A 14,337-nucleotide genomic window follows, 5' to 3' on the forward strand; every position below is an offset into this window, starting at 1 on the left:
GTATGTTAGACAGACTGGTTCGAATTTATTTCATGGATAATCATGCAGTTGTTTGACAGTTTGGAGTATGACTTTTACTCATGTTTTCACAATCTGATCTTTAAAGCTGCCTTTTTTTTATTGAAAATTATGCATTTCCACATAAAACAGGATATTAACACGTGGAACCCTTTATCTATTGAGAATTGATTTAATCGTAATTGGGAATTTTATTTCAGAAGTCAGACCATATTAGATGACTCCTTTTCTTTTTTTTTTTTGTTTTTTTTTAACCAGTTAGTGCTGAGCTAAGCTGTTAGCTTATTATCTAATGACTAATGAAAAACCGAGAGAGAATGGTATAATTTAACTGTTTTTAGTCATATGTATAGAGACATTTTGTCTGGTTTCCTCAGTTTTTATTTAAACTTTTAGTTTTAGTGTTAGTTTAGTTTTTAGTATGCCTTGCAGTTCACTCGCTTGTGTGCATCTCATTAAGTCCCAACTTCCATCATAGCGATTTTTCTTTTTCTTTCTAAAATAGCCGCCCTAAACAAATGCCTTAATGTTAACCAAAAGCTTGTGTGGCCACTGTGACATCAACTGAAAAGCAAAGTCATTTGAGAGGCAAAACAAGATATACATTTTAAAGAAATATTATATTATTAACTTTTTCAATAACATGCACAATAACACAAGGGAAATGTAGACTTTAAGAGCAGCAAAAGTTTCAATCATTAGCAATGTTATCCCAGACGTGATTTATTAAGTTCATGTGACCACAAACAAAAAATGAAATAGAAATCCACTAAAGCTTCTATTTTAAATCAAGGTATAAAAATCTTCATCCATAACTTCTACATGAAATTCAACAAAAACATACCCCTTATGTCAAAAAAAGAATAGAAAAATACATTTAGAAAATTTGTAGAATTTACTGTAGATAACTGACAGCATTAATTAATACCATCATAAAGCAACACAAGTGAGAGGTTACTAACCCACAACAAAAATTGTACAATGGATCTGATATATTATTTGTGATGGGTTCAGAGACTAGAGACAGTCATAAGAGAAACTAACTCTACAGTAGCTCCTGGTATTGAGCTTCCACAAACTCTAAATTTTTGATCATGCATTGTGTTTTAGGAACCAACTCACTATGTAATACCATTTGCTATAAAACATTTGTGAAGAACAAATGAAAAGCTATTACCAGTCACATAGATGCATAATTTTTGTAGCATATTTTAAGCTTCATTTAAAACCATTTGGTGACCTTTTAAAAACATTTATGTGCAGTGCAGACATAAGTGTATTACAAAGATGCATATATATATTAAGGTCTACATCCTGTTACCTGTATCTTCTGATACAATAATGTCACTTCAAGATCAGTAAATAACTTGCATTGTTTCAAATATATTTCATATATTGGTTCTACTTCCACTTCTGATTTCCGAAAAAGACTTTCTATTGTACACACATGATCTTCAAGTCTGCAGTTTAAGCTTCTTTTCAAAAATATTGCACTAGCATTGATGAATGAGTGTTACAGCACCAGAACGGAGCATGCGGTGCAGATGGTCTGTAATACAGAGTAAATGTGTCTTGTTTAAAATGCTAACTTAAAGCCTTGCATAATAAACTCGGGATTTTACATTGGATTTGTATGAGAGACCTGCTACAAGGGTGCATTCTGAGAGTCACTTCGATGCATCCTTAAGTATATTTTGAAGAGCTCAGAAGTGTATAAAGTTCTGCTTTCTTTGGGATTTTTATATATTTTGATATCCTGACATAATTTTGCACAAAATTCAAATAAAAATAACCAAAAATTCAAATATAGCCACAGAAGATGCCAAACAGAGCCAATATTATGTTAACATTTAAAGGTGAAGTGTGTCTCTCTTTTGATGTTTCATATGCAGAGTCAACTATGAGTAAAACCACCTTTGCACTGCACATAACAAATGATGTCTGACAGACTGCAATTCATTAATTTCCTATGGAGAGAGACATAGGCTCATGGGATCATATGCGGATGTGTAATTTTTTGGATTAGATTCAAGCTTTGGATGTATTAAAAATTTTGAACTTGAGATATTAGACCACATGTAACATACCGACCTGAATTTAATGAAATCAGTGTACAGTGTACATCTTACACACTTAATAGTTGTAAAAATGCATTAAAGAATAAAATTATTAATTTAATATTTGTATTTTTGTCTGTTCCAAAAAAAAATTGGTAGTCATTTGCCCTATATGCATAGCTCTAGCTATTGTTTATATTTGATTATACATTTTCCGCCATGGTGAGGGTAAATGTTCATTACAACTGCCACTAGGGGGCGAATTCCAGATCTTTTATTTATCTGAATATTCCCTGTAATGAAAATGTGGCTTACGACATTCATAGGTTGATATCCTGAAAAGTGTAACACAGTCCCCTCATCGGGGCGTGCTTACTTCCCTGCTAATAGTATGCGAAACATAGTACATCAAATGATCACTATCCAAATTCGCAGAATTCATAATAATTGCCTACTACTAACACTTTGAAGTGTGCAGAGATTGCAGAGACATTTTACTACCCCATAGGGCCATGTGAGAGTATTCGTCAATGGTGAATCAAAATGACTGATGTTGTAGGTCACATGACAATGCCAACATGGTAAATCTAATATGTAAGAATTATATTTATACTACACCTATGCATAGATCATGGCTGCCTCCAAAATCACATACTCTGAGTTGATAGCTTTGAATACGTAATTACTTTGTAAACATTAAAAAAGTGCATTCTATGTAGTACGAATGTGTATAGTATGAATGCAGTCTGGATGTATTATGTTCATGCAACCTTACCATCAGTTGCGTTGCTTCACTGGTCTCCTGTGGCCTCATGGGATAGTAAAGTGTCCATTGGATGCATACTTCAGAGCCTTTTGTCTATTATATAGTAAGGAAAAGTATATGATTTCAGATGCAGCCTGCGATTTTGTTTTACTTTGTAGTATCCAACCAGTGGCAGAAAGGGGAGTGTTGAGCATTTTTTATATTTATAGCATTTTATTATTATTTTTTTCGCACCGAAATGACATGCTTCACCTTTGAATGCAAATTCCAAGTGGCCTCAATCAAGGAACACATTTTCCAAATTGTTTGGTTAGGCATTACATAAATGGTAGACCAGACACTTGCATTGATGTTTTACGAATGTTTTTACACAATTCGTTCTGCTCAGGTTTTGAGAATAAGGCCCAATGTGTGCAAAGCATAAAGATGCTGAAGTATGAGTGTCATAGGCCCTTCACTGCTGTTGAAGCTTTGAACTAGTCGCCTTAAGCCAGGTAACTCCGACCCTGCTTCTGGAGAGCTACATCCTGCAGATGTCAGTTCCAACACACCTGCCTGAAATTATCAAGTACCTCTGAACACCTTGTTTAGCTAGTTCAGGTGTGTTCGATTGGGGTTGGAGCTGAAATCTGTCAGACGGTAGCTCTCCAGGAGCAGGGTTGGAAACCCCTGCCTTAAGCTGTGAAACTTTAATCCGCTGACTTCGCCTCTACAGCTGTGTCGTAACCGACTCGTCCTGTTCCCAGCTGGAGGAGCCCAAACTGTCACAGGGTCCCACCCAGTCGTGGCACAGATAATCACTGGAGGCCAGGAGCTGGACACTGGAGGTGGTCAGACTGGAAGCACAGTGCAGCGAGTGGCTGGGCGGCTGGAGGAAGAGACTGTCCCTGCCATTTGCCCGTTGAGATGTGGCCTTCACTGGGTTCTGTTCAGTCTCTGGTGGTCCCAGTCCCAGTGTGTGCAGGTGCATCTCGCTCTGTGTTACCTTTGACAATACCTGGGGACTGTGCCAAGATGTTCGTGGTACGCTGTCTGAAATGCTGTATGCGGACTGCTGATCTTCCTTGGTCTCCGCATGTTGGTCAGGGATGTGTCCGTTCATACGAGACATTAGCATTCCCAAGCGTTGCAAAGAGTTTTTCTTGGAACACGAAAAGCGCTGCAGGCGGCTGCTGGTCTGCACAAATGCAGAGGAGTGGGATATGTTGTTCCTCAAGCCATTGCTTTCCGGTCTGCCTCTGACCGGTCCAGACATGTACTTAAAGAGAGCCGATACGCTGAACTGGGACTCTCTGTTTCTCCTGTAACATTGGGAGAAGGACGTAGATGCTTTAGATCTAGATGACTCTCCCCCATCCCCACATCCTGGTCCTCTGAGCTTATCGTCCTCCTCTTCCTCAGACTCCGCTGTTTCGTCCTGCTGAGTGGCCTCGCTACTAGAAGAATACGTGCGCTGCGGTGGTTTACGGTTGCCCAGCAGGTCAAGAACCTCGTAGCGGAAGCTGGAGATGTCCTGCTTAAGTTCCTGAATGCAGAGAAATGGAATTCAATTACTGGAGCATAAATGGCACCACCTAATTACAGGAAATATTCTAACGTTATGACATTATCTTCATGAGTTTTGCTGCTTATGGTTTTACTTGCAGGCTTTAGGGGTGAGTCATATCTGGAGTTTATCATCTTACATGAAATGATGGCATCACAAAATAGAAACCAAGCAACCAACTAAATGTCCTGTTGCATACAGGTTGGAAATTGGATTAATGTAGAATTACTTGTTGTTTTGTCTTATTAGGTTATTAGCTAGTTCACTTTACACTTTAAGGTCCTAAAAGGAAACAGCTATTTAGACTATGAAATTCATAGCAAGCAAAATGGATTTTATCAGGTGAATATTTCCCACTCTGAAATTTGATTGGATGCGCCATGTTTGAACACACATCTGCGATCTCACCTCAGCCAAACTTTATATTTACAGAAGTTCCTGTATTGCACTTTAAACAGTGTACAGTTAGGATAATAAACTATTTTTATTAATATTAATAATTAACAATATTAATATAATTAACATAATTTTGACAACTAATATTTATCGAATACTGTTGTCTTCTGCAGCAATTCAGAGTAATATTTATCGAATACTGTTGTCTTCTGCAGCAATTCAGCTTATTTCCTCAGAAGACAGTAGATGATTATGAAATGAGATTCATAATTCAATGTTCATTTATTCTATACACACATGTAACAGTCAAACCTGCATGACCGACATTACTACATTTGAATAAAAATGTACACTTTACGAATACAAATGTACGGTGCCCCTAAGGTGACATGGTCGGATATACTTAGTTTTGTCGTGGCCATGACATAATTCGTGGGAACGTGATAATATGTCATGGACATGAGATATTAATTTTAGGGAACATCATATTAACTCGTGGGAACGTGATATGTCGTGGCCACGAGATCATTTTGTCGAGGTGTCGTGGCCTCGAGATGTTATGTTGAGAGAAGGACATCCATTTTTCGTGGCCACGAGTTTAATGCGTAGCAACCCGGGATTATCAGAGATTTATTCATAAATATTTTATTTTGAATTAAGAAATTATTATATTATTTATTATAGAAAATATTTAATTATTAAATTATTATATTAACAATAGGCCTTGGCTACCAGACTGTATTACATGCGATAGTCAGCATAAAATATAAAAACATTTTTATCCATCCTACAGTCTTGTAAGTCCATTAACTGATCGTCTTCCCCCCGTCCCCTGTAATATTTGTATATTATTATTATTATCATATTGTTGGTTATATTTTTATATTCGTTTCTATTAATTTTTTCCTTCAATTCATTCATGCTAATTTATCCTTTATCTGACAATTATGCCAATAAAGTTTTGACTTTATGATTGTATTTATGCCCGTGTGTGATGATAAATGAGCGCGTTATGTCTTCATTTACAATGAATGAAATCATTAATTCCTCAACAAAACAGTATAGTATTTATAATTACGGTCTATTAATTAGCCATAATAAAATGAAATATATTTTTATTTTGATGTGCATTATAGAATGAATTGTTGTATTTATAATGAATTCTTGATTTGCATGTCGAGCATTTACAGTAGGCTATTATTTACAAAAGTATTCAGAACATTAAGAGATCGAAATGAAGCAAAAAAATATATATATATATAATCATCATCATAATATACAAATATTACGGGGAAAAGACGATCAGTTAATGGACTTAAAGACTGTAGGATGGATAAAAATGTTTTTTTTTGTAGGCCTATTTTATATTATGCACTTTATGTAACATTTATTCATGATAAACTTCATTTGAAAGCTGACTATCGCACATAATACAGCCCGGTAGCCAAGGCCTATGGTTAATATAATAATTTAATAATAAAATATTTTCTATAATAAATAATATAATAATTTCTTAATACAAAATAAAATATTAATGAATAAATATCTGATAATCATGGGTTGCTATGGTCACGCAGGTTTGTTAACGCATTAAACTCGTGGCCACGAGAAAGATATGTCGTTCCCTCAACATAAGAAGTCCTGGCCACGAGAAATGGATGTTGTTTCCTCAACATAACATCTCGAGGCCCATGACATAAGGATGTTGTTACCTCGACAAAATGATCTCGTGGCCACGACATATTATCACGTTCCCACAAGTTATTAGGCCATGACAAAACTAAATGAACCGACCATGTCACCTTATGGGCACCATACAAGTGAGATCATTATGGCCTCTATAAGACGACTAAAAAAATCCTCATACCTTGAAGTTCTCCTCTGTCAGCCCTTCATCTGTTTTGGCGCTGCGGATCATGGCTGCAACATATCGCTTTACCAAGTTTCTGATCACCTCCTAAAAACAGCCACAAACAAGACAAACTTAATTTTTCTTGACATATTGCCTTCTGATCTACAAATAACCATGTTTTCCTCTTCAAAATGAATCACAAAGGAGGTGATGATATATTCTCGGTGGGGTGAGATAGGGTGATGGGCTTTAAATGTGATTGGCATGCGCATATTTTGTGATTCCAGTTTAATAAGCGGTGAAAATCAGTTTTGGGCATATTCATGACGTATGCATTAACTGGAGGTGAAAATCTGGATGTGCATTCATTAGCATTTATTTGCATATCCAATAAAGAAAGAGCCAGTGGTTGCTCTCAAAACCCCCTTACGCACAACAACAAAATAACAGCTATTGCAATATCCACTACTGCAGAAATATTTGTCTGTAGCAATTATATACAACCTTTTGCTTACAAAAGACCCTGCTTAAAGGAATCGGTCACCCAATTACAAATTACAAAACTGACATAATTTATTCATCCCTAGTTTTTCATAGAACATAAAAGAAGAGATTTTGAACAATCACCACACAGCTCTTGCCATAAAACAACACAATGAGCACAGCTGTCAAGCTCAAAAAAAAAAAGTATCAACGACATAATGTTGTTAAGTTTTAAAATAATGTTTATTAAAGTGATGCATATGAATTAGTATTCTTCTATTGTTTGTTTGAGTGAAAACAGTATATGAGGTGAGTGTACAGGACTAAGTAAAATTCTTCCAAAATGTCTACTTTGGTGCTCCACAGACAAAAAATATAAGCATACAAATGAGACAAGTGTGAGTATAGCTTGAAGTTCCTCCCTGCGTTCCCTTTATGAAGGCTCACGTTAGTTTAGTGGCAGCTGTGTTCTTTCATAATAGATGTTCATTACAGTGTTGTGACCTGCACCAGAGTGCCTTGGTAATTAACAGGGATCCAGTGCTTATAAAGTTCAAAGCAGGACAAAGTGTAATGCAATTAGAACAAGTAATGAATATGCATTGATTAACTAATTAACATAATATTTAGTTTCAGTGTGATCATGCACTATTTATTTCAAACTGCTTTAAAATCCCACCTACAGTACATGCTTTTTGTCTTTGTAAGCTCCTAGAACTATCATTTACAAAAAAGACATGCAAATTATACAATGTGCAATGCTCTAATGACTCATTAATATGCATGATGCCCATAGGCTAATGTTTGTTTTCTCATTTAAATAAACTGTTGGAATTGTTAATATATTAAAAGCAAGGTTTGAATCCAACAAAATGGTTTAATGACACGGATGCCAAAGTGTGATGTGTACGGTCAAATGCCATTACCTGGTAGTGCTGGTTCTGAATGAAGTTATCGGCATGCCTTTCCTGAAACATAAAGACAACAGATTTCAACAATAAATATGTGGCATTATGTAATACTTATGATCCAAAGGTGAATAGTTTGAACTATAATAAAGTAGTTACTGTTATTTGAATATAATTGATATACTATTATAGTTATTGTTAATATTTAGAATTTTAGTTTTTACATTTTCTGTTTTCACTTTTATTTTTAAAGGGTTTTTGTCATTTTAATTATCTTTCCAATGTATATATGGTTTTTATTCATTTAGTTTTTAATTCATTCGTTTGTTTTAATTATTTTAACACAAAGTTAAACTAAACAAAAATGGGAAATGTTGGTAAGTAGCTAAAATAAAATAATAAAAAAATCAGTTGTATTATATTTCTTAAAAGCATTTCTCATGGTTTTAGTTTTATGATAACATCCCTGAATAGTTCACCAAATAAATTAAAACCGTCATCATTTATATACCTTCATATGATTCCAAACCTGCATGACTGACTTCCGTGGAACTCAAAATATAGTGTTTGAACTTTTTTTTTTTTTTTTTTTTTTATGTATGACAATGAAAAATATATATAGCTTTGAAAGTGGTCCATGTAACTTCTGAAAGCCTTCTGAAATCACATAAGTTTTCACTTTTAAAAGGCTTGACAGCTTCAGTCCCCATTCACTGTAACTGTATGAAAAAGAGTGACCAGCGCATTATTTAAAAATTTCTCATTTTGTGTTGCATGGAATAAAAAGTCATACAAGTCTGATACAACATGAGGGTGAATAAATGATGACAATTTTCCTTTTCACACAAACTGTTCCTTGAAATGACCTGAAACCTTCTGAAAGCATCTGACATGTATATTCTTCACTGCAATGCCAGCTACAAATTCAAAAATAAATGATAGCAGCCTTACATAATGATTGTTAAACCCAAAACTGAGTGCTTCAAGTGCTGTGTGGGAGAATCTGGGTGAGCGCACTTGCAGAAACAGTAGAACCCACCTCACAGAGGAGAGAAGTTCAGCTGATCGACAGATGTCAGGGGAATTGATATGGTTGAAGCGGGGTTGCCTAGCAACCAACTTCGGCCTATAGGGCAACTTGAGGCTGGATGCCAAATAGACAAACCCTTGCAGGTTAAATCCAAACATTATTTAATGGCAGGACATCCTTGAAACCATTGAAAAGGCAATTTAGGATTTCTGAATGTTTATTAGCATCCTTAATGCTAAAATGATTATTATTATTATTATTATCATTATCAACATTATTAAAATGTGCAAGATTAATCTTTTTTTTGGCTGTAATATATTTTTCAGATGTTAGTAGGGCACATTCTGAGAGGTCACACTTTGAAATTGATTTTTATTTTTATTTTTTAAATTTTTTCTGTAAAGTACAGTCAAAAATAGTGAAAATCTTGAATACATTTCAGTGTACATTACGTTTTCTGAAAAAATGAAAAACACTTTCTTGTGTAAATTAAGCTGCTGATGGTGTTGTCATCATTATTCAGTGAGTTTTCCCAAGGAAAAGCCAGTTAATTCAATAAGAATCCATACAAACTTCAAGTTTGTGTGAGGGTGAAAGATTTTTCAACAGATTTTGAAACGGGCTGAAGTTAATCATGCAGATTTACACCTTAAGGCATAGATGATCCACTCATACATATATGGAAGGTGGAAAAAACATGACCCCCACAACCTCGAACTTCATTCGCCATATGTAAAACAGTTTCTTATGGATAATTTGACTAATATCTATCATACACACACACACACAGCAATCTCTCTCACCAGCCTTGTTCTAATGACCATCAACTGCCACTTATCAGTTCATCAGTCAGATGTAATCAATTGCAATCTATTCACAGATTGGATTCTTTTATTTATTATAGTTTTTTACTTCTGAAAAGTGAATACAAATTGTATTTGACTGCTCTGATTTACAGCGGTGAATAAATGCCATTCTTCATTGTTCTCTGCTGATTTGAAAGCTTTCTGAACTTTAAATGATTTGGATATCTAACAGTTCTACACATTTTAGATATCTATAGTTTTGGATATTTTGTGTTAATTGTAGAACATTTTGTTGGTCCCTCTGTTTTAATTGATTAAAAAATATGTGACAAAAATTGATAGACTCATTTTTGGCTAGATGGAATTTTATTTTATTATGTTGTGTTGGTTGATTTGGCTTTAATTCGCACATGGTTAGATCCAACTGATAAAAAAAAAGAAAAAGAAAAAAAAGAAGCTGTTTTGGTGCTCAGTGCTTTGGTGCTGGTTAAGTATGTACTAAAATGTATATATATCAGATATTGCTCACTGAATATCATAACAGGCCACAAGAAAAGAGTGATCTGTAAATAGCTGTGCTGCTCTAGAACTTATGAATTTGCTTGCTAGCTAAAGTTAATTTTAAAGTTATTTTAATTAATTTTTTAAGGGGCTATATGAAAGCATTTTCAAGTATTAGTCACTTTATTATTGCCAATGTGTGAACAGCATGAAACGAAACTAAAAAAAAAAAAAAGAAAAAAAAAAGGAGATTTAACCTGTTGACTGATTTTTATGTGGGCGGTTTTACTGGGAAAATCCAAAGGAAACTATCATAACGGTGTAAATTTAATGAATCTTGTCTAAAAATGCTCAATAATATTTTAGTGTCTAGTGTTAGGATTTAAGAATATGTTGTTTATAAATTGTTCAACGAGGGGAAAGCACTTCTCTTTCTCTTATGTGTGTATCTAACTCCACTATTACTAAATATCTTACTCTACTATACATGCACCATCTCTTGCACTTCAAATGATTGCTTGTAAATTTTGTATGTATTTTCAAATTACAAACTTTTTTTTTTTGGAAACACACTTCCAAAAATATCACTGCAGATATTCTTTACAACTTAAAAAATACTTAAAAGTAGGCTACGTAAAACACAATCATACAGTAACTTTAACAAATAAGCAGAAGTCAACCTGCCATGCCAAGAAAGACCACAGGGAGATGGACTGCATGTAAAGTACTATACGAATCCATTCAGAATCGCTAAACAAATCAAATTACAGATGAAAAATGTAAACATTCTGATTAAATGGAGAAAAAAAACCTCAGCGATCTGAAGGCAGCTTGACCATCAGTGAACAGTTCTGTCTGTCAGAACACATGATTGTGTCTGTGTTTGGAGCGTCTGATGCCCATAAACACCACTGATCCTCACAAACTTCTCCAAAACACGCTTCTTCAGAGAGCATCCATTATTAAAACACTTGCTGCACATTAATTTTGACAACTAATTGAATTTACTGAATTGTGTTCAAGCAGAAATATGATGTTATAGGATCACGGTTCATTAAGGCATAAATAATAATGGATACACTTGCACCTAATGTACGACTCCTGTATGGCATTATAATAAACTTTACCTTGAATACAATCGTCATCCATCAAAAATTTACTAGTGCAATTAATACTGGCTAGAGTCTAGAATTAGCACATACACTAAAAATATTTTTTTTTAGTGATGTGAGCCAAAGAAGCACTAATTATGATGAAACAGATTACCTTTTCTGATTTGAAATATGTTATAGTTAATGTTATAGTTAACAGTGATGTATTATAAATATGGCTGCTTTATGAACTGACTTGCCTTAAAGGAACTCCAGGGTGGTTGCAATGGTGTTCTAAATGGGTGCTTACTGGCTGAAGTCGAAAGAGCTATATTCAGGGTTTCTAGATATGCCTTGGTCCCCTCTCTCTTTTTTTGTTTTTGCCTGTTTAATCATCCACCAGACTAAAATCTGATTTTTTTGAGAAAATGATTAGCAAAACTTTCTTCAATAAACCACATGCTTTGAGATGTAGATCATGTCCACAGCACAAACAAAAAATAATACTCAGGATACAGAGTTAACACAGGATGAGCAGGGTAGCTTACCTTCACTATTTCTAGTGATTCTTCAAAAATCACTGTTTATGATGACACTTATGCTGTTTTTGTTTGCTTTTGTCAAGGACTGTGTTACATTATTGAATGAAAGCTATAATGTGCCACCCACGCACACACAGAATGAAAGCACACAGTGCATTACCGTGAACTCTTTGAGGTTTTCTTGTTTACACTCGTCCTCATGCCTAGGCTCTCCATGTCCACACAGATGGCAGTGCAGCCACACACACAGGTACCACACAGACTTTGGACTAGGTATGATGTTGAAGGGTGGTGGTAACGTCCCTCCCTCATCAAAGTAGCTCATCCACAGCTTGGTACGAGCAAATTTCCACTCAATGTCGGCGTGATCCTATACAGCAGAGAAACAGACAGCCGGTTGGATGGAGGACAGTGCTGAAAGTGCCAATTGGGATAGTGTCCCAGACTGGCTTTTGTTGCTGCGAAATTCATCTTGTGACTGGATGATGTGCGCTTACTCAGAATTGTGTTTACTTGGATAACAGTTCCCATTGTAAGACACATGCAGGGGTGAAAATGCCTCTAAATGCAGCTTATATAAGCACAAAACTAACATGCTGAAAAATTCACAGATTATGAGCCCATCTGACTGTAACAAAGCTGCTAAAATATGAAGGTCTGTTAGTAAGATAATAATGGATTTAATATTCAATATATACACAAAAACATTATGTAATGTAAGAATATTAAATATTCACATCAAGAAATTGTTTAAACATAAAACTGTAAATTATATCATAGATGGGGCCCCTAAAGACCCTCATGATTGTCAGAAATGTAATGTGGTGCAACTTCCCATAACTGATTTATGTATGAATAATTCATGATATTTATTTAAAAAATTGAATAAAATAAAAATACCTTGACAAAATGTATTTAAAAGCTTTTCTGCACTCTTTTTATTTAATGGTTACACCACATTACATTTTTAGTCATTAAATGTACACCTTTTTTTTTTTTTAATATGAAAGTTTTTCAAAACCATAACCACACACAAAGAACAGGAAGAATATTAGTAGCTTCGCAAGTTTTAAACTAGATTTTGGTCATGGACACTCTTATTTTTCATAGCATAATGTTAATTGCACAAATACAATAGAAATAGCTTTTCTAATTTGATCAGTAAGGCACATTATCATGTTCCTTATCTTTAAAGGTCACCTAGCCTGGTCAGGATGGTCTGTTGACTGATTTTAGCCACTTTTCAGCTGGTCACCCAGCTAAACTTGCTAAATACCATCTTGGCCAGGTTAAGATTAAGACCAGATTGATCCAGATAATAACTGGCATAAAATGTTCTTTTTAGCAGAATTTTATTCATACAGTATCTAGCAAATGTACTTAATTTAAATATGTCAGAGCTATTTTAGAACATTGAGCATCTGGTTTTTGCTCTGAAATACTGTTTGCAAATTTCATTTTTAGTGAATTTGAACCTTTTTGGCCACATTTATAGAGGGCATGATTACAACTGATTTTAGACATTAAGTTGGTCTAACACTCTCAAACTTTCTTTCATTACCAAACAATTGAGGTGGAAGTAGTGTCAACTTTACACTATAAAAATAATCTTCAGTATCTGATGGCACTTACAGCAATGAGTTGGTAAGAGTTGTTCATCATGGCGATGAGCATGTTCAGCAGCACCACCAGTGAGATGACATTATAAGTTCCGAACATGGTGGCCCCCACAAACTCGGTAAACTCATGACGAGCCTTCACATTGGTAACGTACAGATTCAACAGCCCAAACACAGACCAGAAGAGAGACTGGAGAGTTTCAAATAGCCTGAGAAGTCAAAGAGAGAGAGGGAAATAAAGTAAAAAGCAAAGCAAGAACTGTCATATCTCCAGCTTCTCCCAAACACACATATAACATACACATATAACATATAACATAGTGATGTATATAGGAAAATTAGAATTGAATTGGGGAATTGAATTGTAATGGTTTTAAGCCATTAACTTGTAAAAGCCTGCAACTTTTTTTTATTATTTTCTTTTTTAATCAAAAACAGTTAAGAAGAAAACAAACTGAAAACATCTACTTTTTCCATTAAAATTTATTTTAATAATAATGATAATTTACTTATCCCAGTTTAATAAACAAAGTAAGAAAGGCATTTTTCACTGAAAACATCTGGATGCTGTAACTTACTGTAAGTGACCAAATACTTAAGAAAGTAGAATTAAATATTTATTATGGCTAACTTTAACTACAAGCTTGACAACCCCTTGTTTGAATGTTTTGAAGTTTTTTTTAAAAAAAAAACTTTAAAATTGTTTGAATGTTTTGAAGTTT

The 14,337-nt window shown here is 34.6% G+C and overlaps 1 protein-coding gene across 5 annotated transcripts in view; it reads right to left on the reverse strand.

The window, feature by feature from the left end:
* Positions 1-527: 527 nt before the first annotated feature.
* LOC109058718 (short transient receptor potential channel 5-like) overlaps positions 528-14,337 on the reverse strand; it is a 37,189-nt gene continuing 23,379 nt past the window's right edge. For all 5 annotated transcript variants that reach the window (XM_042711169.1, XM_042711165.1, XM_042711166.1 and 2 more), the window contains 5 exons: positions 13,629-13,824; positions 12,157-12,366; positions 8,045-8,086; positions 6,651-6,740; positions 528-4,366 (listed from right to left, as the gene is read on the reverse strand). In XM_042711169.1, coding sequence (XP_042567103.1) covers positions 3,551-4,366; positions 6,651-6,740; positions 8,045-8,086; positions 12,157-12,366; positions 13,629-13,824 — 1,354 coding nt within the window. In that variant the 3' untranslated portion in view covers positions 528-3,550. The remainder of the gene's footprint in view (positions 4,367-6,650; positions 6,741-8,044; positions 8,087-12,156; positions 12,367-13,628; positions 13,825-14,337) is intronic.

The sequence above is a fragment of the Cyprinus carpio genome, chromosome A21, assembly GCF_018340385.1.
Source record: "Cyprinus carpio isolate SPL01 chromosome A21, ASM1834038v1, whole genome shotgun sequence".
NCBI lineage: Eukaryota > Metazoa > Chordata > Actinopteri > Cypriniformes > Cyprinidae > Cyprinus > Cyprinus carpio.